The 21,713-nt window shown below is 53.4% G+C and overlaps 1 protein-coding gene across 4 annotated transcripts in view; it reads right to left on the bottom strand.

The window, feature by feature from the left end:
• Positions 1 to 1,612: 1,612 nt before the first annotated feature.
• DVL3 (dishevelled segment polarity protein 3) overlaps positions 1,613 to 21,713 on the bottom strand; it is a 32,370-nt gene continuing 12,269 nt past the window's right edge. Inside the window, exons 2-17 of one of the 4 annotated variants that reach the window (XM_082287777.1) lie at positions 12,732 to 12,801; positions 9,188 to 9,309; positions 8,689 to 8,795; positions 7,976 to 8,111; positions 7,627 to 7,720; positions 7,178 to 7,247; positions 6,746 to 6,885; positions 6,472 to 6,548; positions 5,896 to 5,963; positions 5,486 to 5,536; positions 5,215 to 5,364; positions 4,326 to 4,457; positions 3,929 to 4,096; positions 3,107 to 3,319; positions 2,422 to 2,820; positions 1,613 to 1,965 (exon numbers count right to left, since the gene is read on the bottom strand). In XM_082287777.1, coding sequence (XP_082143903.1) covers positions 1,934 to 1,965; positions 2,422 to 2,820; positions 3,107 to 3,319; positions 3,929 to 4,096; positions 4,326 to 4,457; positions 5,215 to 5,364; positions 5,486 to 5,536; positions 5,896 to 5,963; positions 6,472 to 6,548; positions 6,746 to 6,885; positions 7,178 to 7,247; positions 7,627 to 7,720; positions 7,976 to 8,111; positions 8,689 to 8,795; positions 9,188 to 9,309; positions 12,732 to 12,801 — 2,029 coding nt within the window. In that variant the 3' untranslated portion in view covers positions 1,613 to 1,933. Of the gene's footprint in view, positions 2,821 to 3,106; positions 3,320 to 3,928; positions 4,097 to 4,325; positions 4,458 to 5,214; positions 5,365 to 5,485; positions 5,537 to 5,895; positions 5,964 to 6,471; positions 6,549 to 6,745; positions 6,886 to 7,177; positions 7,248 to 7,626; positions 7,721 to 7,975; positions 8,112 to 8,688; positions 8,796 to 9,187; positions 9,310 to 12,315; positions 12,408 to 12,731; positions 12,802 to 21,713 lie in introns of those variants that run through there. The other 3 variants (XM_082287780.1, XM_082287778.1, XM_082287779.1) reach the window with 3 other exon arrangements.

Below are 21,713 nucleotides of genomic sequence, written 5' to 3'. Positions count from 1 at the left end.
CCCCGCGCCCCCCCGCGCACTGCAGAGACGCCGCGCGCGCGCCCCGCCCGCGCCCCGCCACTGCGCATGCGCCACCGCGGAGGGGCGGGGCGCGCGGCGAGCGCGGAAATTACATTTCCGCGCGGGGCATATTGGGAGTTGTAGTCTGTGGCGGGGCGAGGACAGCGGCACGCAGCGAGAGGCTGGGCCTGGGGTGCGCCCGGGCAGGAGGCCGCGCTCGCCATGCAAAGTCCTGAGGTCGCCTCATCCACAGGGCTGCTCGCTCCCGCTGGCCTCGCGCACAGGCATCCCGCTTCCCCCCTGCGCCAAAGGCCGCTGGAAACGGGGACCCAGGAAACCCTGAGAGCCCCCGCCCAGGCTCCGCTCCGGAGAGACTCAGCCCGCATCCGCCCTCGGCAGCCCGCGGAATGACAGCTGGCACACTGGCACAGCGTGCGCTCATCCTGCTGGGATCTCGCTTTAGAGCGAAAGGCAGGAGGACGCAGGAGGCTGGGGGAAAATAATAAACGAACGACACAAGGCAGGAGTCCAATAAAACTATGTTTATAAATAAAAACAAGGAGATTGGTGTTGTTTTTATAAAACCCAGCGGGTAGGGCAGGTCAAGGGGTGAGCAGTGGCCAAGGAGGCTGCTGGGGACAGTCTGACTCCAGCGGGAAGAGGGGAAGGAGAAGCTTCAGGGAGTCAGGGAGATGAACTGATGGCATGTGAGAGCTGGCAGAGGGGCTGCAGGGGCAGTGCAGACTCCCAAGGAGCAAAATACATTTCAACTCCATCGTATAAAAACCGTGAACACAAGAAAGACCAAAGGAAGCAATGCTATGGAGGAAGCCACGGCGTGGCAGGAGAGGGCGCCGGGGCGCCAGCACCAACAGCAGCAGGGTCGAGCTTGTCCATACCGTACCATGCTTGGCCCTGGGCATGGGGAAAGGGCTGCCCCAGTCCCAGGCACGTCTCCGAGTACCCAGAAGTGGAAGAAAGGCAGGGAGCACTGGAGCAAACAGACTCAACTGTCCCAGCACGTCTGTGGGCACTGAGCCCAGAGGCCATGGTTCAGGCTGCAGTCTCGTCCCTGGAGGGCTTGTGTGGCCCCCAGGCACCATTCACAGCCCAGAGGGAGCCGGGCTGTCCCAGAGGTTTGTCCTCCCAGCAGCCAGGCCAGCAGCACCAGGCAGAGGAGGACACAGACTTAGGCCCTTCAGAGGACAAATACAAGGGAACCTCCACGTTTCTCCAACGCATGAAAGTGAACCAGTTGTGTCCCACCCTCGCCTTCTAACTCCGTCCAGGCCCTTGAAGGTATCACATAGCTGAGCAGCAGCGCGACAGCAGGAGGGAGAAGGCCACAGCTGCCACCACCAGCCCCAGGCATGGGACAGACCCTACAAACAGGACAGGCAGCAGCACATTGCAGGCAGGAGGGCAAAGAGCAGGATGGAAGGAGCAAAGCTCTGCCCTTAAATCCCCCCAAAGTACCCCAGGGTAGGTGTAGGGCACTGAGTCACGCAAGAGACTGCGCACAGGCACTCACTACCACTCTGGGCTGGATGCAGAGGTACTGCCCCAGCCCCAAGGCCTGGCCAAGGTGAAGGAGGGTCCTGCCATGGGGCAGTGTCAGGCTCGGACCTAGCCCAATATGTGGGCAAGAGAAGGGAGGAAAGAGGGAAGTGGCAGCATCTCTCCACTCCCTGGAGGCACTGAAGCCCTGGAACATTCATGCATTAGCCAAAAGGCAACTACAACGGGATTTAAAATACATATATAAGGCTGGTCCCTGCTCCCCCTCTCAGGGCTGTGGGAAGGGCAGGGCATCTTCCGCGAGGGGGAGGAAAGAAGCCATCTTCAGCGCCATGCGTGCCCAGCGCCCCTGGAGCTCCGTGTCCTGCTGTCGGGCCACGCCACGCTCCAGCTCTCCCCCCCACGGGCGGCAGGCTCAGAGAAAGTCAAACACCCCGTAATTCTTTGCTGCTTGATAGAAGAAACACAAAAGGGTGAAAAGAAAGAAGAGATGTTTAGGGTGGAAGGACTGAGGCAGCAGTGACACACGGGCAAGCAGCACAGGGTGCTGGGACGGATGCGGATTAATGGGGTTAGAAAGAGGATGGCAGGAGGGAATTACCATCAGCAATACACAAGTCTGGTGGCGGGATGGGCTGACAGCACCCAGCAGGCCTGCCAGGCCTGTCCACCCAGCTCGAGGAGGGATTAGAATCAAGGTTTAGTTCCATTTATTATTTTTTTTCCCTTTTTTTCTTTTCGTTATCAAGACAAAAAAAAAAAGAAACAAAAAAAACCCCCCAAAAAACAAGGGGTGAAGCCAGGGCTGGTCCTAGGAAACAAACAACAGGGATAGAAGGGGGAAGGAGGGACAGCAGACAGACAGGGGATGGGCGCTTCACATTACATCCACAAAGAACTCACTGGGGTTGCCCATGGCCATTCGGAAGGACTGTCTACTGGCTGTCAGTTCGGGGGGCACAGAGGCCAGGTCACGGCCCGGCGGCGCCCCGGGGGGCCCCATGGCTGACGGCGGTGGAGGCATCAGCAACATGGGGGGGCTGAAGAGAGGGGGGAGGCCGGGAGGCCCGTACGACTGCTGGCTGTGGTGGCTGCGGATGCTGTGAGCCAGGGAGTGCTGGCTGCGCTGGCTGTGCTGGCTGGCTGGCACCGAGCGCTCACTGGCTGCACGCTCGCGCCGCATGCTGCTCCTCGTGGTGTGGTCCGACTCGCTCCCACTGCCGCCCGACTTCGACTCCCCAGTCTTCTCTCTCTCCTTCCTCCTCTCGCTGCCACTGCGATTGGAACCGCTGCTCCGGCTCCCTGCAAAGCACACGAGGCAAGGTTAGGTGCCAGCTCGGACAAGTCAGGAAGAATGGAGGCTCCTCCAGCCAAGGGAGGATTGCAGCACGCTCTGGCACAGCCAGGTGCCAGCACAGTCTGTGCTCTCAGTCTCCTTTCAGAAGCAAGTTCCATGACCCTTCCAACATGGCTTTTGCCCTGGCTTCCCCCACATAGGGCTTTGCCCAAGCAGCCTTTTCCTGCTGCTTCCCTGTGCTGAACAGGACACCTGCCCACCTGCAGGCATATTTTAGTCCTTTTCACTCACCTTCACTGTGCTGGCTGCCTGCACTGCCCCCTCCATAGCTGTAGCCTGGGTCAGGGAAGCCGGGATGGGGGTTGTATGGATGAGGCGGTGGATACTGATATGGGAAGGCCATAGGCCAGGGTGCAGCTCCTGGGTGGGGGAGTGGAGCCAAAGTGTCCTGATCAGAGGCACCGCTGGAGCCATCATGATCATGAAGAGACAGATTAGCCATGTCTGCAAGAAAACAGAGAACAGGGGTTAATCCAAGCAGAAAAACAACCACGTGTGGTGAAGCAGCTTTCCGTCCAGTCTTGCTGATGGGATATGCAAGGAGACACAAGAAGTTGGCACTCTCTCTGCTAGTCAATGCCACCATTTGTGCTTCCTGGCTGAACAACTGCCAGGCTGTGGGAGTCCAAACTGCCGCTCTAATACAGAGACCAGCTTGGTGGAAAAGGACCACATCAGGGCTACAGCTCACCCTGCCAATTCATTCCCCCATCCCTCTTATCTGACCAGAACCCAGTTGCCTGAGCACCAACCCCTTGCCAGCACTGAAATTCAGAGGCTGGAGACACTCAGTAAATACTAAGACTCTGCTATGACTGCCCAGGAGAAAAGATCACATAGTAGGTGACTCTGTCAATGCTGCTTCCAACTTCACTACCTCAGCAGCAGGACAAGGAAGCTGGGATATTCTTTGTTGCTCCCTTAACAGGGTCTGTAGAACAAGGGGCCCAGCCTGATGGCAATGGCTGTAGGTGTGTCCCTATGGTGTCAACAGGGCTCTGCAGGACCACTACCCCTCCATCCACTCCCTCCCACCCACGCCAAGAGCCATACTTCCACAGAGGTCCCCGAAGATGTAATAGCACTGCTCCGAGAAGGTGATCTTGTTCACAGTGTGTCGGATGTAGCCAGCCTTCAGCAGATTGCTGGCATATTTGCGGGACTCACGGCGGTCTGTAAAGCCCTCCACATGGTGATAGAGCCAATCTACCACATCCGAACCTGCCACCAAATACAGAGTTAAATTTGGCAAGAGAGAGAAAGACGGTGGCCCTTGAGGCAAGTGAGCCACACTGGAGAAAAGATGAAGTGGGCCAAAAGGTTCAATTTGTGACTCTTGGCTAGTCAACAGTTTGTTTATGGTGACAAAGATGCTCCCTTTGACATCTGCTTAAAATGGGCCACCCACTCCCCAGTCCCTGCCTCTGCTGCAGGCAGCACAGTCTCTTACCAATGAAGGCATTGGGGATGGTGATCTTCAGCCACATGCGGTCACGCACCTCGAGGCCTGACTCTGGGGAGGCCATGGCTTTCACAATGGTCGCCATGTCACTGTGGATGGACAGGTGAAAGTCATCGAGGCCTGTGGTGTGGATGAAGGAAGGGAGGCAGAGGTGAGAGAGGGCAGAAGATTCAAGAGGGCCAATGGAAGCATCACACACAGGAGGAATGGGCCAGGGAACAATACATCACAGACAGCCTCAGGGTACATGCTGTGTAACCCTCCTTCCAGCCTTCCCATGTCATCCTCCACATGTCAGCCATCTCCTCTCGGGCAAAGCCCGGGCAAGAGTCACATACTTTAAACAAACTCCTGGCTTGTTGCCTCACCCAAGCTCTCCAGACCCTTGCTTCAGGGGTCTATATACCAAATCACCCCAAACCTTCAGAAAGCAACCGAGAGCCCTGTGCTCAGCAGGACCCTGCCCCACCACAAGGCTCTTTGCACCCAGCTGCCTCCTCCATCCTGCTCTATCTGCTGTCTGGAAGGAGCTCTCAATTGCTCCAGGTACATGCTGAATACACCTGGCCCCACATTCTCAGCCACTAACCCCTGACTGGTCTGAGCCTTTCCTCTGCACCTGCCACAGCTCCTCATTGCACCCAGGCTCCTCTACTCTCCTCACACAGAAGGCTGAAAAACATGATATTAATTCTCCCAGGCAGAACTCCCACTGATCCAAGTGCCAGCCTGGCGAGAGCTGCCTCCCTCCCAATCCCTTGGCAGGGCAGATCTGGCCCACCCCAGCTGTCCCCAGGCAGATGTATTGCTCCCTTCACAGCACAGTGAAGGTGAGGAGGCCGTGCAGCGGGTGCAGCACGGAGGCACAAGAACTTACGTTCAGTCTCTGGGATGGAGCTGGTGATGGAGGAGCTGGTGGAAGTGATTGTGCTCATGGATGGACTCATACCGTACGCTGGGTAGGTGCCAGTCATCGCTGCCGTGTGAGACACCCAGGCTGCCGGGTCGATGGGCCGGATGGGCTCACCTGCATTGAAGAAAGAGTCAGTCAGCAGCTGTAAGAAACTATCACCTCATCAAAAAAACCTCTGGGGAGGGACAGGGACTCAGCATAGCCCATTCCATCCCCAGGATTTGCCGGGACTCACCCGGATCGGAGCATGGAGAGTCTGGCCCAGCCCAGATCCGCTGGGGAGCAACTGGGAGAGAAAGAAGAGAGGGAGGGTCAGCAGGAGAGGTGCAGAGGGAGAGATCCCCCTATCGCTTAAGGGGGGTTTCTCTTTCCTCTGGCGCCCCGAGCAAGTGACCTCCCTGCCCCAGTGAAACGCGTCCCCAGCGTGATGTGGGAAGAAGGGCTGGGCTTATGGGCATTTTGGCCTGGGAATAGGGCATAGCAGCCTCCTAAAAGGAGAGCTGAAACTCTATCAAACCCCAATTCAGTGCCCCATGGAGTCACACACACAGGGGAGGAACAAGACAACAACCAAGTAAGTGCTTAAGGCAGGGCTCTCACATGAGCTGGGCACCAGCGCTAAGGGTGGGTCAGCTATCCACTTACTCCTGGGTAACGAGAAGCAGCCCCGCGGACTGGGGTCCCAGCACTTGGCCACTGTCAGGGTGATGGGCCTGCAACAAAAAGGTGAGACTTAGAACCAGAGCACAGTAGCACAAACCCCTGCATGATGGATGGATGCTGTGTGCCAGCTCTCTCCTGGGAGACAGGGAGAAGCTGCCAGTAAAGTGACCTTGCTTCCCTCCAGCTATGGGTTTCCCTAGCGACATGAACAAAATGATGTGACCCTGCTGAGGGTTGCTAATGACCCAAATAGAATCAGAGAATCACAGCACAGTTTGTTTTAAAGGACCTTTGAAAGTTATCTAGTCCAACTGCCCTGCAATGAGCAGCGACACGGCATCCCTACAAAAAAATGGGCACAGACCTCAATTCCCCCAATTCCTTTGGCGGCAATTCTTGCTTTGGGCATGAAAACCCAGGAATCAAAGCAACACCAAAACCCTAAGTTCTGAGCTTCTGCAGAGGCACTGGCAGAGGTGGCTGGAAGACACAACTCACACACCCCAAGCACACACTGTGCAGATGTCCCTGGATGGAAGGAACAATCCAGGTACTCACCCCGGCTTGTGCACAATCTCCCTCAGCACCCGCACAGCATCATCGTTGCTCATGTTCTCAAAGTTGATGTCATTTACCTGCAAACAACACAAAGAGGTGAGTCCCAGAGATGTGACCAGAGGCTGAGCTCCCCACTCAGCTCAGCAGTGACTCAGCTTCCCTCTTCCAAGCACAGCTTCCTGGGTTTAGCCTGCCAAAGTTCTCAAGGAGGCTTCTGGGTCTTTTCTTGCTGCTTTCCTGGGCCCAAAGATGGAGATATGTGGGTGTGAAGTACCTGCAAGAGCATGTCTCCTGGCTCAATCCTGCCATCAGCTGCCACAGCGCCGCCCTTCATGATAGAGCCAATGTAAATGCCTCCATCCCCACGCTCATTGCTCTGTCCCACAATAGAAATGCCCAGAAAGTTGTATTTCTCTGCAGGGATGGAAAGAGAAAGAAGTAAGTCACCCCAAAGCAGCAGACACAAGCAGCCCTAACCTCAGAAAAACCACATACTAATGATGGTGATCTGCACCCCTGTCCCAGAGAGATGTCCTGGGACACACAAACTCTTGAGAAACTGTTGCTACAAGAGAAGCCAATCTTCTACAGAATCCATCTCCTCACTCCTCCCCCATGTGTTCTCCTTGCCCCCTCCCCAGTTCCCTCTCCGCGACCCAGTCTCGCTCTGGAAGAACTGCAGGCTCCATGCACACCTCCCACTCACCCATATTCAGCGTGACCGTGATGATGTTCAGGGACATGGTGGAGTCTGTGATGCTGCTGAAGGACGATGACTGCAACGTAAGTGAAACATGAGATGTCCTCCTGTGCCTCAGTAACATTCCCAGCCCTAGCTTCCTCCACTCGTCCTTTCCTTCCTGCCCCTCCTTGTGGCACCACAGCCACCACCCACAACTCCAGTCTTATGCTGCGAGCTTTGCAGAGCCAGAGAACATCAGCCATGACCCTTATGACCTCTCTACAGCCAGGACAAGACCTGTGGTCCCAGCTCTTGAGGCTACATTGGCTTGGAAAAGGTTCACACCACTTTTTGAAGTCTCAGCACTTGGACACCTGTCTGAAGCTGTGCCCACAGCAAAAACAGCTGAATGCCTGAGAGCCCACCCTGACCGGCACTGCCCTCCCCAGGATACCCAGCCCCTCCCTGGGTACCCGCTCAATGCGTGGAGCCTTCTGTTTCCGCCGGCGTCGCTTGTGCCTCCTCATAAGACGGGAAGCACTGCTTTGCTCTGTTGAACTGCTAAACCTGCAGGCAAAAGCAAGAGTCAGCTCTTCTGCTGCCACGGTGGTGGCTCTGGCAGCAAGAGAGCCACGGAAATGGCACAGGGAATAGAGGACTGCAGGGGAGAACATGCACATGGGGGAAAGACAATGGCAGAGGGGGCTGCTAGGTGAGACAGAAGCAGATCTGAGCACAGGATTACTGTGCCCTGCAAAGGCATCTCTCTGTTCTGGGAGTCAGGGGGAAGTTAGTGTTTCCCCAAGATGCAAGCTCTCCTACCTGCTGGTAGAGTCATCTTCATCTGAGTCGAAGAAGCTGGTGGTTTCCAGCTCACTGCTCATGAGTGTGGAGGAGCTCTCGTACCCACCCAGGTCTCGGCGCCGCTCTCCCTTCACTGTCCCATTCACCCTGGGTGCTGTGAAAAGACAAGACTCAGTGGGCTTGAGACAAACCCTTCCCCTATGCAGGGCTCATGGCAACCTCCTCAGAACAAATCTGGCCATCAGTCAATCCCATCTAGTGCCAGCTAACTCCCAGTCTACCCTGGGATCAGATCCATCTTCTATGAGATACCTCTTCTACCACTACAGGGTGGGGAAGAGGCTGATGGGCCAGCAGGAACAATGCTGCTAAACTTGTGGAAGACTTGCAACAGTCTCCTTGGTAGAGCAAGAAGCAGCATGAGTGGCAAAGCTAAAGCACATTCTACTTCTCAGCTAAGAAGACAGAGGCACAAGTGTCTCCTGCTCTTGAGGCTTCTACAGGAGATATCTCCTTTGACCCCAAAGAGTCCAACACCAAGCTCTGATGTAACACAGGTGTTAGCTCCTGCCTCCAGTGTGAGGCTATGGCCCTTCTAAAAGCCATAGAATAGGCCTTCTAAGCTGGGAAGGTTCTGCAGAGCAGAGAAAGCTGCCCCAAGTCTGGAGCTAGTGCTGCCACCATGCCCCAGCCATGCCCTGCAGAGTTCTCACCATGTTACTGACACTCACCATGCTCAGGCCCATCTGTCCGACGAGGTCGTTCCCTTTGCGACGACACCACCGAGTCTGTCTCTGTCTCATTGTCCAAGTTTTCCCGACTCCCCCCAGTGTTAGGGCTGTGATGAGATAAAACCAACAAATATGTGCAACAGGGAACAACTTGACAAGGCTCTCTCTACCTCTGTCCTGACCAACACAAGGTTCCAGCCATCAGCTGTCTCCTTCTTGAGGGACAGGAACAACCACAGCGCATCTACGAGTGCAGGGCAAAGGACTGGGGATGGTGTGCTGGCTCTTTCCCTGCACTATTTTCAGCATGCCCATGTTTGTTGAGTAATGCAGCTCCACTTCAAATCTGCTCCCAGCCCCACTCTCCTCCCCTCTTGCTGGCTGTCATCCCCAAAAATTTGGATAAGAGTGTCCCAGCCTGGTCTGGGATACTGGTCTGGATTACAGCAAACCCACCGTGTGTCTCTTAGAAACCAGAACAGATGTCCACGTAACTTACTGGAAAGAGGGGGGCCTGGAGTCTCCAATTCCTCCTGTGCGCTCCATGGACGGTGGCAGCTCTGTCTGGTTGTCGGCACAGACCGAGCCAGCATCTGAATGGGAACCCTCTGCAGACACCAGCTGGAGGGACGAGAGACAGAAAAGGAAACTGAGAAAACATTTATAAGAGTGGCCAAAGGAGCTGGCCAAAAGCCTCCCTGGCCCAGGATCTCATCTTTGGCAGTTGACAACAGCAGATGCCCAAGAGCAGGTATGGAATGGGCCAAGCATGTAGCAACATTCCCCCTCAAGGCCTTCCCAGACACTAGCTATTTGTGGCTCAGGAATTCCCAACTCAGCAGTGAAGCCCGGGTGGGTGACAGCCGTGCTTGGACACTGACATCCCCTGCACACCCACATCACACACTCAGGTAGCCTTTAGCACACATCCTGCAGCAGGGACTGAATTCCCCGAGTTGTCACACTGGAAAAGGCAGTTAAAGTCATTCCTCTCCGCAGTTCTAGCAGTCTCTACACTTCTACCATCAAGCTGTGGGACCCAGCAGGACTTTTACCTTCTCAGCCCTTGGAAGCTGGGGGTAACAGAGCTCAGGGCCAAGGCTGGCTTTGAAATACACTCTTGAAACAGGCTCTTTCTCAGGCTTCCATAGGTAGTTTGCAAACTTTCAGGCTGTGTTCAGCTTATTGGCTTGAGCACAACCTTCGGCCAATCTCTGGGATGCTCAACAGATTCCCCAGTGCAGAAATTCAAGAAAGGGTTAAACCCCAGAGACTCTTTATACCAGACATTCTGTGGGGCAGCCCAGGCACACCAACATCTGTGATTCTGGCTCTATAATAAACCACCAATTTCAGGGCTCAGGGAATGAGCTGGAGCCTCTCCCAGGAGCTATGGGCTCGCCAGTGGAATGAAACAGAGGACAGCCCAAATGAGCTATTCCCCAATACTGCTCCCTGTCCAGGTTTGCACTCTCCCTTACTTTCAAGCTGTAATGTACTGGGCTAATCCCAGTAGAGCCAAGCAAGAAAGCAACAAAAAGCCTCTTCCTAGACAGAAGCATTCAGGGACCTCCACAGCAGAGGTGACAGGGCCCAGAAAGGATCTAACAGAGGTTAGGGATGCCCACTGTTGCTCAGGACAGAAGAAACATGAAACATAGGCTGGAAAGAAGCTGATAGCTGCTGTGCAAACCATAATACCCAGTGTAAATGCAGAGGCAGCACTACTGCTTGCTGGTGAGGGAACCACACTGCATGGAGCCAGAAGCAGATGCCAACTCATATGCTGGAGGCACAGCCCATTTATACAGGTCTTGAGTGCTTCCCCGCATCACTGATGAAAGAGCTGTGCCCTGCCCACCTTCAGGAGCTGGGGAAGCCCTGGTAAGGGGGAAATGGACCCCACAGATCAGAGTAGAAGATAAGTGACATGTACTGCCAGAGACATTGGTAACAGAGACAGGGATGCAGCTGGGGCAAGGAAGACAGAGCAGCCTTGAAAAAGCCGGAGCCAAGGCAGCAGACAGGGCAGAGAGCAGCCTCAGGTGTCGAAAGCTGCAGAGCCCGTCCCACAAGCCCCAGGACAAGCCCAACGGCTCCTGCTCTCACAACTGTCTAACCAGCTCTTGTCTCATGCTCAGGTCAGCTTCTATCCCTGCAGCAAGCCCCACACACATGCCTGCCTCTGCTCCTGGCACCTTCCTGGTGACTTGTCTTCCCAGGACACATCCCCCTCCCTGAGGGCCACATCCCTGCTCTGGCAGCCACTGCCCAGGAGCACAGGGTAGAAGAGATGCTGGAAGTGGCCAGCATTGCCTAGGGAAAAATCATGTAACACTCTATGCTTGAAAATCTCAAGGCAACATCAAGCAAATAGATTTGGGCCGAGGGAACTAGCCATAGGCAGCTGTCAATCAGCAGTGAGGAGAGCTGAGGGGGTGTTTCCAAGCAGGCAGGATTGATGCTATCTTCCTCTAACACTCCCAAGACTGGGACTTCCTTCCAGGAAGGTTTTGATACCCATCCTGCACTTTTCCTGCCTCTTACACTGCCAGGAAATACTCACTTGGATTCAAGCCCCCGTCTTTCCCTGACGCTAAAATTAGTACTGAATTCCTAAAATAGCCACATCCCAGCCTGTCTGTCAGAAGCAGCAATGTGCTCCCCTCTCAGCCCCCAAACCACCCACGGACTAGGAGCCTCTCAGCAGAGGTAGAAAAAGGGATCATCAGGTGCACAAAGGCCTCTGGGACGGCCATTACCCTTCATGCACAAGAGCTGGTAGTGATGCTCACTCTGGGCACAAGTTCCCTGCAAGGATCCAGCCCAGCAGAGCAACAGCACGGTGGTCACACCAGACAGACCCACATCAGATCTGTGCCACTCACATCGAACAACCAGAGAGCCCCTACAAGGAGAGCCAGCAGCTGCATGGATGCACGGATCACAAGGAAAAGCACACAGGTGAAAAAGAGCGCTGGAATGGGTTTAGAGACTCTGGGACTCCCCATAGGGCAGGTGAAAGCAAAAAGCAGCTGGAAAGGGCGAGGTGGGAAGACATCTTGGGGCAGATGCAGCAGCAACGGGATGGATGCAGAGGAATGTATGATGGCCAAGAGCCGGACACAGGCTGTTTTCCGAAGAGCCTGGGATAACCGCTAGAGGGAGGACGGCAAGCGTCCGGCCCCGGCTCTTTGTGCGGGAGCCCAGCACAGCCTTTCCTCCCGGCTCCAGACTGCACCCAGCTCCCCTGGCTGGAATCTCAGGGGCAGCCGTGTCAGCAGTGGGACACCTGCCCACCCCCATCACTGTTTGGTGTAGGGATAGAAGCAGAATTAGGTCTGACCTAGCCTGATTTGCTGAGGATTTTTACTGTTTTAGAGTCTGTTTAGGGGCCTCTGGAAAAAGGCACTTGAATATTTGCTCTGCTCTTGGTGTAGATCCACACCCCCATCAGCACAAACTGCAGCTCAGAAGAGGGAAAACTGGATGATGGGCTGTGGAGACTTTCCCCCCACTAACGGAGGGTCCCTGTGAGGACAGAGGGAAGCATGCAGGCAGGGAGCAGAGCATGTGCATGGCATGGTACTGAGGGAAAAGCTTGTCCTGCAGCTGCCCAGGCAGTACCTTTAGTCTTCAGGGCAGTCAAATCCAGTCCGCTTCACCAGCACTAAAGTCACTTAAGCCCTTTGCGCCAGTCACTGGAGCGGGACTTTCCTTGGAAAGCTGACCCTGCCATAGGGGCACAGGGGTTATGCTGTGGACAGGCCACGACCACGATCTCTGCCAGGCATCAGTTACCGTGAGCTCTTCATACAGGTATCCACCACATCTTCCCCGGTACAGGGGACCCAGCATCACAGAGCCCCCTCTCCAGCTGAGGGACTGGAGTGTGGGGATCCAGCTCATCAGCTTTGTGAGCAGCCAGCACACCAATGGTACGGAGCAGTCCCTGTGCCTTACTTGGCACTACACAACCGAACGGTGTTTTTCAGAGAGGGTACAAACAGGCTGAGAGATACCGAAGCAAGGGGCTTGCTTACCCACGACACCACCCGGCCGTTGAAGCAGGGAAGCTTGGCATTGTCATCCGAGATCTCTTCTTTCACCACCCTGCAGAGGGGAGAGGAGGCAGTCAGAGCTGGGTTCAGGACTTCAAAGGAAAAGGAGACTTTCCCAGATGGGTACTTGCACACAACAACAGGCAACCCAGGCTTGGGGATGGAGCAGGAGAGGACTAGCAGCTCTCTCCTGCTGCCAGGTCACAGGTTGCTTTGCCCACAGCCATGACTGGCAGCCTGGAGAGAAGCCAAAGGCAGAACAGCCTTTCTATGTGCATGCATCTGTTTCATCCCCCAGTTCACATTCTAATCAGTAAAATCAAAATTCAGTTGTATATAATAGAATCATAGAATCATTTAAGTTGGAAAAGACCTTTAAGATCATTAAGTCCAACCATTACCCCAGCACTGCCAAGGCCACCACCAAACCATGTCCCCAAGTGCCACATCTACATGACTTTTAAATACCTCCAGGGATGGTGACTCCACCACTCCCCTGGGCAGCCTGTTCCAGTGCTTGACAACCCTTTTGGTGAAGAAATGTTCCTAATGTTCTATCTAAACCTCCCCTGGCACAACCTAAGGCTGTTTCCTCTTGTTCTGTTGCTTCCTATTTGGGAGAAGAGACCAATCCCCACCTGGCTCCAACCTCCTTTCAGGGAGTTGTAAAGAGTGAGAAGGTCCCCTGAGTCTCCTTTTCTCCAGGCTAGACACCACAAGCTCCTCACAGGACTTGTGCTCCAGACCCTTCCCCAGTTCTGTTGCCCTTTCCTGGACATGCTCCAGCATCTCAGTGTCTGTCTTGTAGTGAGGGGCCCAAAACTGAACACAGGCTTTGAGGTGTGACCTCACCAGTCCCAAGTACAGGGGACAGTCACTGCCCTGGTCCTGATGGCCACACTATTGCTGACACAAGGCAGGATGCCACTGACTTTCTTGGCCACCTGAGCACATGTGGACTCATGGTCAGCCACTGTCAACCAGCATCCCCAGGTCCTTCCCCACCACGCAGCTTTCCAGGCTGCCTTCCCCCAGCCCGCAGAGCTGTGTGGGGTTGTTGTGACCCAGGCTGTGCAGGACCCAGCACTTGGCTTTGTCAAGCCTCATACAGCTGGCCTTGACCCGTTGATCCAGACTGTCCAGATCTCTCTGCAGAGCCTTCCTACCCTCCAGCACATCAACACTTCTACCTAACTTAGTCATCTGTGAACTGAGTGTGCCCTCGATCCCCATGACCAGATCATTGATAAAGATATTAAACAGGACTGGCCCCAGTACTGAGCCCTGGGGAACAGCACTGTGAGCAGCCCATGGATGTAGCTCCACTCCCCACAACTCCCTGGGCCAACCCCCCCAGTTTTCTACCCAGGGAACTGTGCACTTGTCGAAGCCAGGAGCAGCCAGTTTCTCCTGGAGAATACCGTGGGAAGTAGTGTCAAAGGCTTTACTGAAGTCCAGGTAGATAACATCCACAGCCTTTCCTTCATCCACTAATCGTGCCACCTTGTCACAGGAGATCAGGTTGGTCAAGCAGGACCTGCCTTTCCTAAACCCATGCTAGGTGGGTCTCATTGCCTGGCTGTTCTGTACATGTCCCATGATGGCACTCTAGATAATCTGCCCCATGACCTTCCCCGGCTCTGAGGTCAGGCTGACAGGCCTGTAGTTCCCTGGTTTCTCTTCCTCACCCTTCTTGTAGAAGGGCATCGTATTTGCCAACTTCCAATCACCTGGGACTTCCCTGGTTGACCAGGACTGCTGGTAAATGACAGAGTGACTCAGTGAGCACTTCCATCAGCTCCCTCAGTATCCTTGGGTGGATCCCATCTGACCCCATAGACTTTTGTATGTCTAAGTGGCATTGCAGGTTTCTGACCATTTACTCTTGGATTACATGGGCTTCATTCTGCTCCCTGTCCCTGTCTACCAGCTCAGGGGGCTGGACATCCTGAGAACAGCTGATCTTGCTATTAAACACAGAGGCAAAGAAGACATTAAGTACCCCAGCCATTTCCTCATCCTTTGTCACTATTTCCCCCCACAGCCAATAAAGGATGGACATTCTCCTTAGCCCTCCTTTTGTTGCTGATATTATTTGTAAAAACATTTTAATTGTCTTTTACAGGAGTAGCCAGGTAAGTTCTAGTTGGGCTTTGGCCCTTCTAGCTCTCCCTGCATGCCCTCACAAGATCCTTGTAGCACTCCTGAGTTGCCTCCCCCTTTTTCCAAAGGTAAAATACTCTTTTTTTCTCCTGATTTGAGCCAAAGCTCCCTGCTCAGCCAGGCCAGTCTTCTTCCCCACTGGCTTGTCTTTCAGCACATAGGGACAGCCTGCTCCTGCATCTTTTGGTTTTCCTTCTTGAAGAATGTCCAGCCTTCCTGGGCTGCTTTGCCCTTCAGAACTGCCTCTCAAGTGACTCTATCAACCAAGTCCCTAATCAGGCCAAAGTCTGCCCTCTGCAAGTCCGAGGTGGCAGTTCTGCTGACCCCCCTCCTTACTTCTCTGAGAATCAAAAACTCTTATCATGTTGTGATTGGTGTGCACAAGGTGGCCTCCAGCCATCACATCATCCACCAGTTCTTCTCTGTTCACTAACAACAGGTCCAGTGGGTGCCTTCCCCAGCTGGCTCCCTCACCTGCTGTATCAGGAAGTTCTTCCACACACTCCAGCAACCTCCCAGACTGTTTCTGCTGTACTGTATTTCCAGCAGACATATTTCCACCATTTTGCTTAATTCTAAAGAAATACATAATTTAAGCCTCTTTATAATGATCTGAAAGAATCACAAACTATGCCAGAGATTTCTAATAGATGAAAGTGAAATACATTAAACATGCTGCCTACCAAATGATACTATTACTTTTTAATTACGTACATAATATTTCAACATCACTTCAAGCTTTGCAGTTGTGCCATAATGTCATGTCCCTGCATTACACAAACAGCTACATTATTATCAGCCTTCACAGTGAAACACTAACTTTGTTTTTTCCCAAGAGTTAAAAAAAAAAAAAAAAATCAGTTTTCCTTGGAGAATAAGTTTATTTTTTTTTATTTTAAATATCACTGGACCCCTAAATACTTTTTCCACAGAGAATCTGCAATCAAAACAACTTGTGAATTCAGAAGATTCAGTTACTATCTTTGATAAATCAAATACCAAAATAGGCTTTAACAAGCTCATTTCCTTTTCTACTTAATGACAACATTTTAAGCACTCTTATTTAATACAAAGATATATTAAAATTAGTTTGTGATACTATGTTCCCCCTTCTAAGCTATATCTAAGGTAGCTTGACACATACTGAGCTTAAAATACATAGTAACTAAGTAGTGATTAAATTATAGAGGGAAGGGGGGAATCCAACATAAAAAGAACAAAGTAAAGAATGTGAAACCAAGAGAAATTATGTATTAAAAGTAAGTAGATTATAAGTATCTAACACTACTCAGAAGTGGAATCCTATCAACAGCTCTGAAGGGTCCCCAAGCCAGTCCCCAACTCACGGAGAATCGAAGAGGATGCAAAGGTGGGACACGGAGCTGTGACCCATTGGCCCAGAGTGCTATCAAGTCGCAGCACACTGGAGTTTGGAAAAACAGGTACTCTGGGCTCCTGGCTGTGCTCCCTGGTGTGCCAACAGCTGCCCCAACCGTCCCCAAAAACAGGACGCAAGGCTTGCCAACACTCACAAGGCATCAGCAAAAGGCAAATGAACTGGAAGCCTAAACCCGAGGAGCAGGCTCACTCCACCCTGCCAGCCCCACTGGTTGCGCTGGTGTCACACACGCTCTACAAAGGGCTGTCCCACAGGGTGAAAGGCAGCACGTCGACAGCCCTTTGCTGGCAGCTGGCACTCACCATCCCTGACAAAACTGGAGAGCCAGCAAAGGGACTGCACAAAGGCTACCCATCCCCAGAAGGCACAGATGAGGAGGTCACGGTTTGAGCAGTCTAATCCACTCCCAGGATGTGTGTTAATTCCTCTTGCACAGATGGAGAAGCAGGAAAAGCAGGAAAGGAGCAGTGATGATGGATTAAAACCCTGCTAGCTTAATGCTTCTTCAGCATGTTCTGTGCCAGCCTCTGCCCAAAGCCCCTGCAGCCCAGATGAATGCCAAACACAGGCAGTCCCCCTGGGACCCACCCTCTTTGGTGCCCACACCAGCCCTTTCCAATGCAGGCAAGTTGTCGTCTTCTCACTTCCAAGTGCGCACACACACAAACCCTGCCCTGGCTGCACTAGCAACCATTCATACTGTCGCCAGCAGCCTGGACTGCATCCAATTCCTAGAGAGAACTTCAGGCAGAGCCAATGTTCAGTGCTACATGCTGCCTGATCAGGGACACAGAGCCCTGCCTGTGGGTGAAAGGACAGGGTGATACATTTGCTCGGTCAAGGTGACCAACCTCTCAGCACAAGTCAACTATTCCACTTTCAGTGGGGACAGAAGAAACCAACCCCAAGACCCGCCCATTCAGCCTCAGCTGCAATGCCTGATGAAGAACAAGCTCCCTCTGTCCTGAGAGCTGGTCCCTCCTCACTCTTATTACCCTGTGGCTGCCCCAGACATCCCAGGGGTCAGCTCCACCCCGGAGCAGTTTTCTCCCTCCTTCCCCAGCCACACGTTATTTATCACTATTTATCACCCAGATGCCAGAGCACAATGGATTATATATTTAGACTCTACAGAGCAAAAACTGAGAGTGCTGGAGTCAGGCACATGCCGAGCAGGAGTATCTCTGCAGCGCTGCTCACATCTGTCACCCCTCACACCATCCCAGCTATTCGTGCCCTGCATTCCTTTCCAGCCTCAGCCTGAACTGCAGCCTTCCTCCTCCACTCCTGTCCAGCCTCAGCCCGAGCTGCAGCCTTCCTCCTCCCACCTCTCACCACTCTTCCAGTCACACTTCTCGCACGGACACGACCGCAGGTTCACACGTCAGAAGCCACCGAGCGAGCAGCCTCTGGGGGAGCTGTGAGCAGTGCCACGTTTCTGCTCCGTGCTTGCACGGGGAGGCAGCCATGAGATGAAACTGCCCCTCGGATGTGCTGGCAGGGAAAACCATCCCGTGAATGTGCTGGGAACAGCCCCCACCTGATGGGGTCTGAACCCGGGAATCCTGAAAGTGCAGACCCAGGAGGAGTTGAGGCTCTCTCGGTTCTCACCAAGCCTTTCCTTTTGGCTGGAGCCACCAGAGCCCACGGAAAACATCTACAAGGCTGATTTCAGAGGGACTGCTTTGAGTTTATTGTCAGGTTTTGAATGTTCCCATGTCCTCCTGGGGGCTGGGCACAACACAGCTAAGAATGGTTGCCAGGAAAAAACCCTTCTATGTGGAGGCAATCCGAGCCTTGCCCAGGCAAGTGCAAGTCCAGGACCCTCGGTGTAGCTGCCCTGCCCAGAGAATCTCCCTGCAGCCGGCCACTCACCAGCCCCCTTCCCATCCTGGGGCCAGCAGACATGTTGAGGCCAAGCTGCAGCTCAGCGCCTGGCCCGCAGGCCCAGCGCTCCCCAGCACTCATCTGCCTTGAATTTTCCAACAAAGAGACCTGCGGGAGGGAGGAAGGAGGGAGGGTTACAGGGGAGGCAGGCCGAGTGGGCGGATGATTCCACCGCCATCCCCAGTGACACGGGGCCAAGCCGGGGGAAGGAGGAGGAGGAAGAGGAGGAGGGGACGAGGCTCTGGCTGAGCAGGAGCCCGGCTGGGGTGTGTGGAGGGGGCTGCCAGGGCTGACACAAGCAGCACATCTGCTCCCATGCAGCTGGGGGAGGGGAAGGGACAACCCCGGCAGCAGGGAGGGAAGCAAAGGAAACCCAGCTCCATCCCTGGCTCCATCCTTACCCTCCCACCAGCTCCTCCTCTGGAGCCGGCAGACCCTCTCCCCACAGCCTGGGGCCTGGGAAGATGCCACGCTCCCAGTTTCCCTCCCGCTGCCTTGCCGGCAGGAGCAACTGGCAGCATGGAACACTGGATGCAGAGGCGGGTGAGGGACAGGCAGGCAGACGCTGCCTTCTCCAGGGAGTTCCAGCCCAGCTCAGGAAATTAGAGGGTATTTTATATCACAGAGTCATATCCTAGGAATGAAGGGAAGGTGGGGAACAAGAGAGTGTGCACAGGAGAGAAAGGCGGCCATAAACCCCAAGCTGCGGAGACGGCTGTGCCGTGTCAGACCCCGGCTGCGCACACATCACCAGCGCAGCTGCTGTGCTCCAGCCTCCTCGTTTCCCCTCGGTGGCCTCCAGCCTGGCTGAGGCTGCAGACACAAGCGAGTTTCTAGCTTCAGCCAGCTCTGGTCTCTCCTGAGCAGCAACCACTAGCCACAGCAAGGTCCCTGCAAAGAACTCAGATGGAGTAATACAAGCCCAGTGAAAGAAGAAATCCAAGAGGCACAGACAAAGGCTTCCACAGGATTTGAACCCCAGATTTGGAGGGAGGCTGGAGCTCAGCAGCAATTACTGCTTGTCTCTGGCAGTCCCCCAACTTGCCTATCTAAGGGCTTGCAGCGGGGAAAATACTCAAAGAGAAGAAATCACAGATGTGGTGGCAAACACAAAAGCTGAATCTGGCATCAGAGGGGTCAGTACCAAGAAGGGAGGTAGGGATGGGGACCTCTCAAGCATGTTGGACAGCTTGATGGCCAGGATGAAAAGTAGGGGATGTGCAAAGATTGAGAAGACAACTGAGCAGTGACAATTTCACACTAAAAAGATACAAAGTTAGTAGAGCAGATGAAAAAAAATAAGATCTCCTCTGTTTAGTTCAATTATTAAGAGGAAAGACCTTTACAGAACAGCAACATTCTTTCCAATAGTGCAAAGCCCAGAAATTCAATTATAAACTATCTTCTGTTACAACATTCCAGAAGTGCACAATTAGGTTGGTCATTCCTGTAACCTTAACAGCCCCCATCTCCTACAGCTCACAAAGGAAGAAAAAAACCCCAACCAAGCAAAAAAACATCAGGAGACACTTCTATCCAATAGCACAAGCTTCAGGGATTTACACACTAGAAATGTGATCTCATTTTCAAGACCTGTAGTACAGTCCCCTTAGGGCAGGGATGTCTTGCTTCCAAATGATTGTATAGATTAATAATGCTGCATAGCAAAAGGAAGCACCTTCATGTTTTACTACCCAAATATGAGCAGCTCCTGGCTCTAGAGCAAAATCCTCATCTCTTCTGCAAGATAATGCTGAAGCCACAGGGATGAGCTCTGGAGCCATTTCACCAGAAGAGAAAACTGGACAAAGCAATTCTCTAGGAAAGCTGGGATTTCAGATGGGAAATACATGCCTGTTAGACTAAGCCCAGACATGATACATGTGCTTCCCACGGGGATATAATTCACCCAAGGGCTACAGGCCCAACCAAAGAATACACATGGCAGGGATCATACGTGTATTGGCGAGACCTTGGGCTTTGCAGGCAAACAGGATGCATCAAACAGGATTAGAGGATTTGAGCTGTCTGTCTCTGTAAGCCGAGGCAGTCTTTGGGTCTCCCTCACAGTATTTTCACCTCCTGTGCAAAGAGGAGGAGTACAAACTGCATGACACTGGGATGAGAAGGGCTCTCTGAGCATAAATAGACTGTCACTCTCCCATTTGATTTCCCTTCCAAGCCCCAAGACAGGGTATTCTGCACTGCTCCTCTATGTTGCAGCATGGGGTAAAAAGGGAGACACAGATCTGTAAATCTGGTTTAGTTCTGTCAAACCTTCCTCCCCAGAGGAGCTGCTGTCCTCCTGTCTGTCCCTGTACCCCGTGTGAACATGAGCTCCTTTGCAGCACTGTCTTTACCTGGTGTGCTTTTTAAGAATCAAGAAGCACAAATCAGCTGTTAGCAGCTGTCTTACTACTACAGCAATAACACACCTCTGCATTTGAGCTGGAAAGGCCACCCCTGCCCTCCTAACAAGTCCAGGGAGCATCACAAGGACTCCTCAAAGGTCATTCCATTTCAAGCTACTACCTGCACTCCTCATGAGCAGGCTCTTTTGTTTTCAGAGAATGGTTTGGGTTGAAAATGACCTTAAAGACCATTTAGTCCCAATCCCCCTGCTATGGGCCCACAGCCTCCCTCAACCATGCTCATTTCTGCTGCCCCACAGCCTCCCCACGCACCACCCCCACCTTGCTGTGCTTGCTCCCCATGGTCAGTCAGGTAAGGGCTGAACAGACATCCAAGATGCCAACTGTTTTCCCTGAGAACCCCTCATCAACAAATCTGCAATCACTCCACTGGACAAACACCAGGACAAGCAGAGCCCCTAAGTCTGGGTGATGCTTGGCTCCAGCTGGACCTGTGCTCAGTCCTACAGGCATCACTCGGTGGGAGATGACAAAGATCAAACCTCCTGTTCGCCTAGCCCACAGACTGGAAAAGGAATGGCATTTAGGAAGGAGCCACTCAGCCTCAGAGGCCTGCCCAGGAGCAGCACTTATCAAAGCAAAGCTACAGACTGATTTCACGGGGAGCCCAGAGCCCTGGCGGCCCCTCCCGCCTTGATCCCAGAGTGACCATCTGGCTGCAGCCCTGCTCTGCAAACAAGCCCGACAGGCCTGTCCTCCACCGACCGACCGGCAGCAGGAAGCTGCACGGAGACTGCAGGAGGCACCTCTGCGCTAATTAATCCTGCCCTGCCCAAGCGATGCTTCCAAACTCCGGAAGGACATTTACAGACATCATCAAAGGAAGCATTCTGCAGGCCCCCGAAGGTTCAGTGACACTTTCAGTCTCTTTGAATTGGAAATCAGGACAAACGGGAACTTCCAGCAGAAGCCCAGTCAGGCTCTTCACCCTGCTAGCTCAATTTCAGCTCCTCAATAACTAAAAGCTTCCACAGCCCAACACAAAGATACAAGACAAGTGCAGGGACTCAATGTGAGAAAAAAAAAGATTTGAGGTTAAACATCTGCAGAAATGACCTTCAGGGAATGGAAACAATTCCACAG

Source organism: Coloeus monedula (assembly GCF_965178545.1).
Source record: "Coloeus monedula genome assembly, chromosome: 10".
Lineage (NCBI taxonomy): Eukaryota > Metazoa > Chordata > Aves > Passeriformes > Corvidae > Coloeus > Coloeus monedula.
This window is presented reverse-complemented; position numbering and strand designations above follow the sequence as displayed.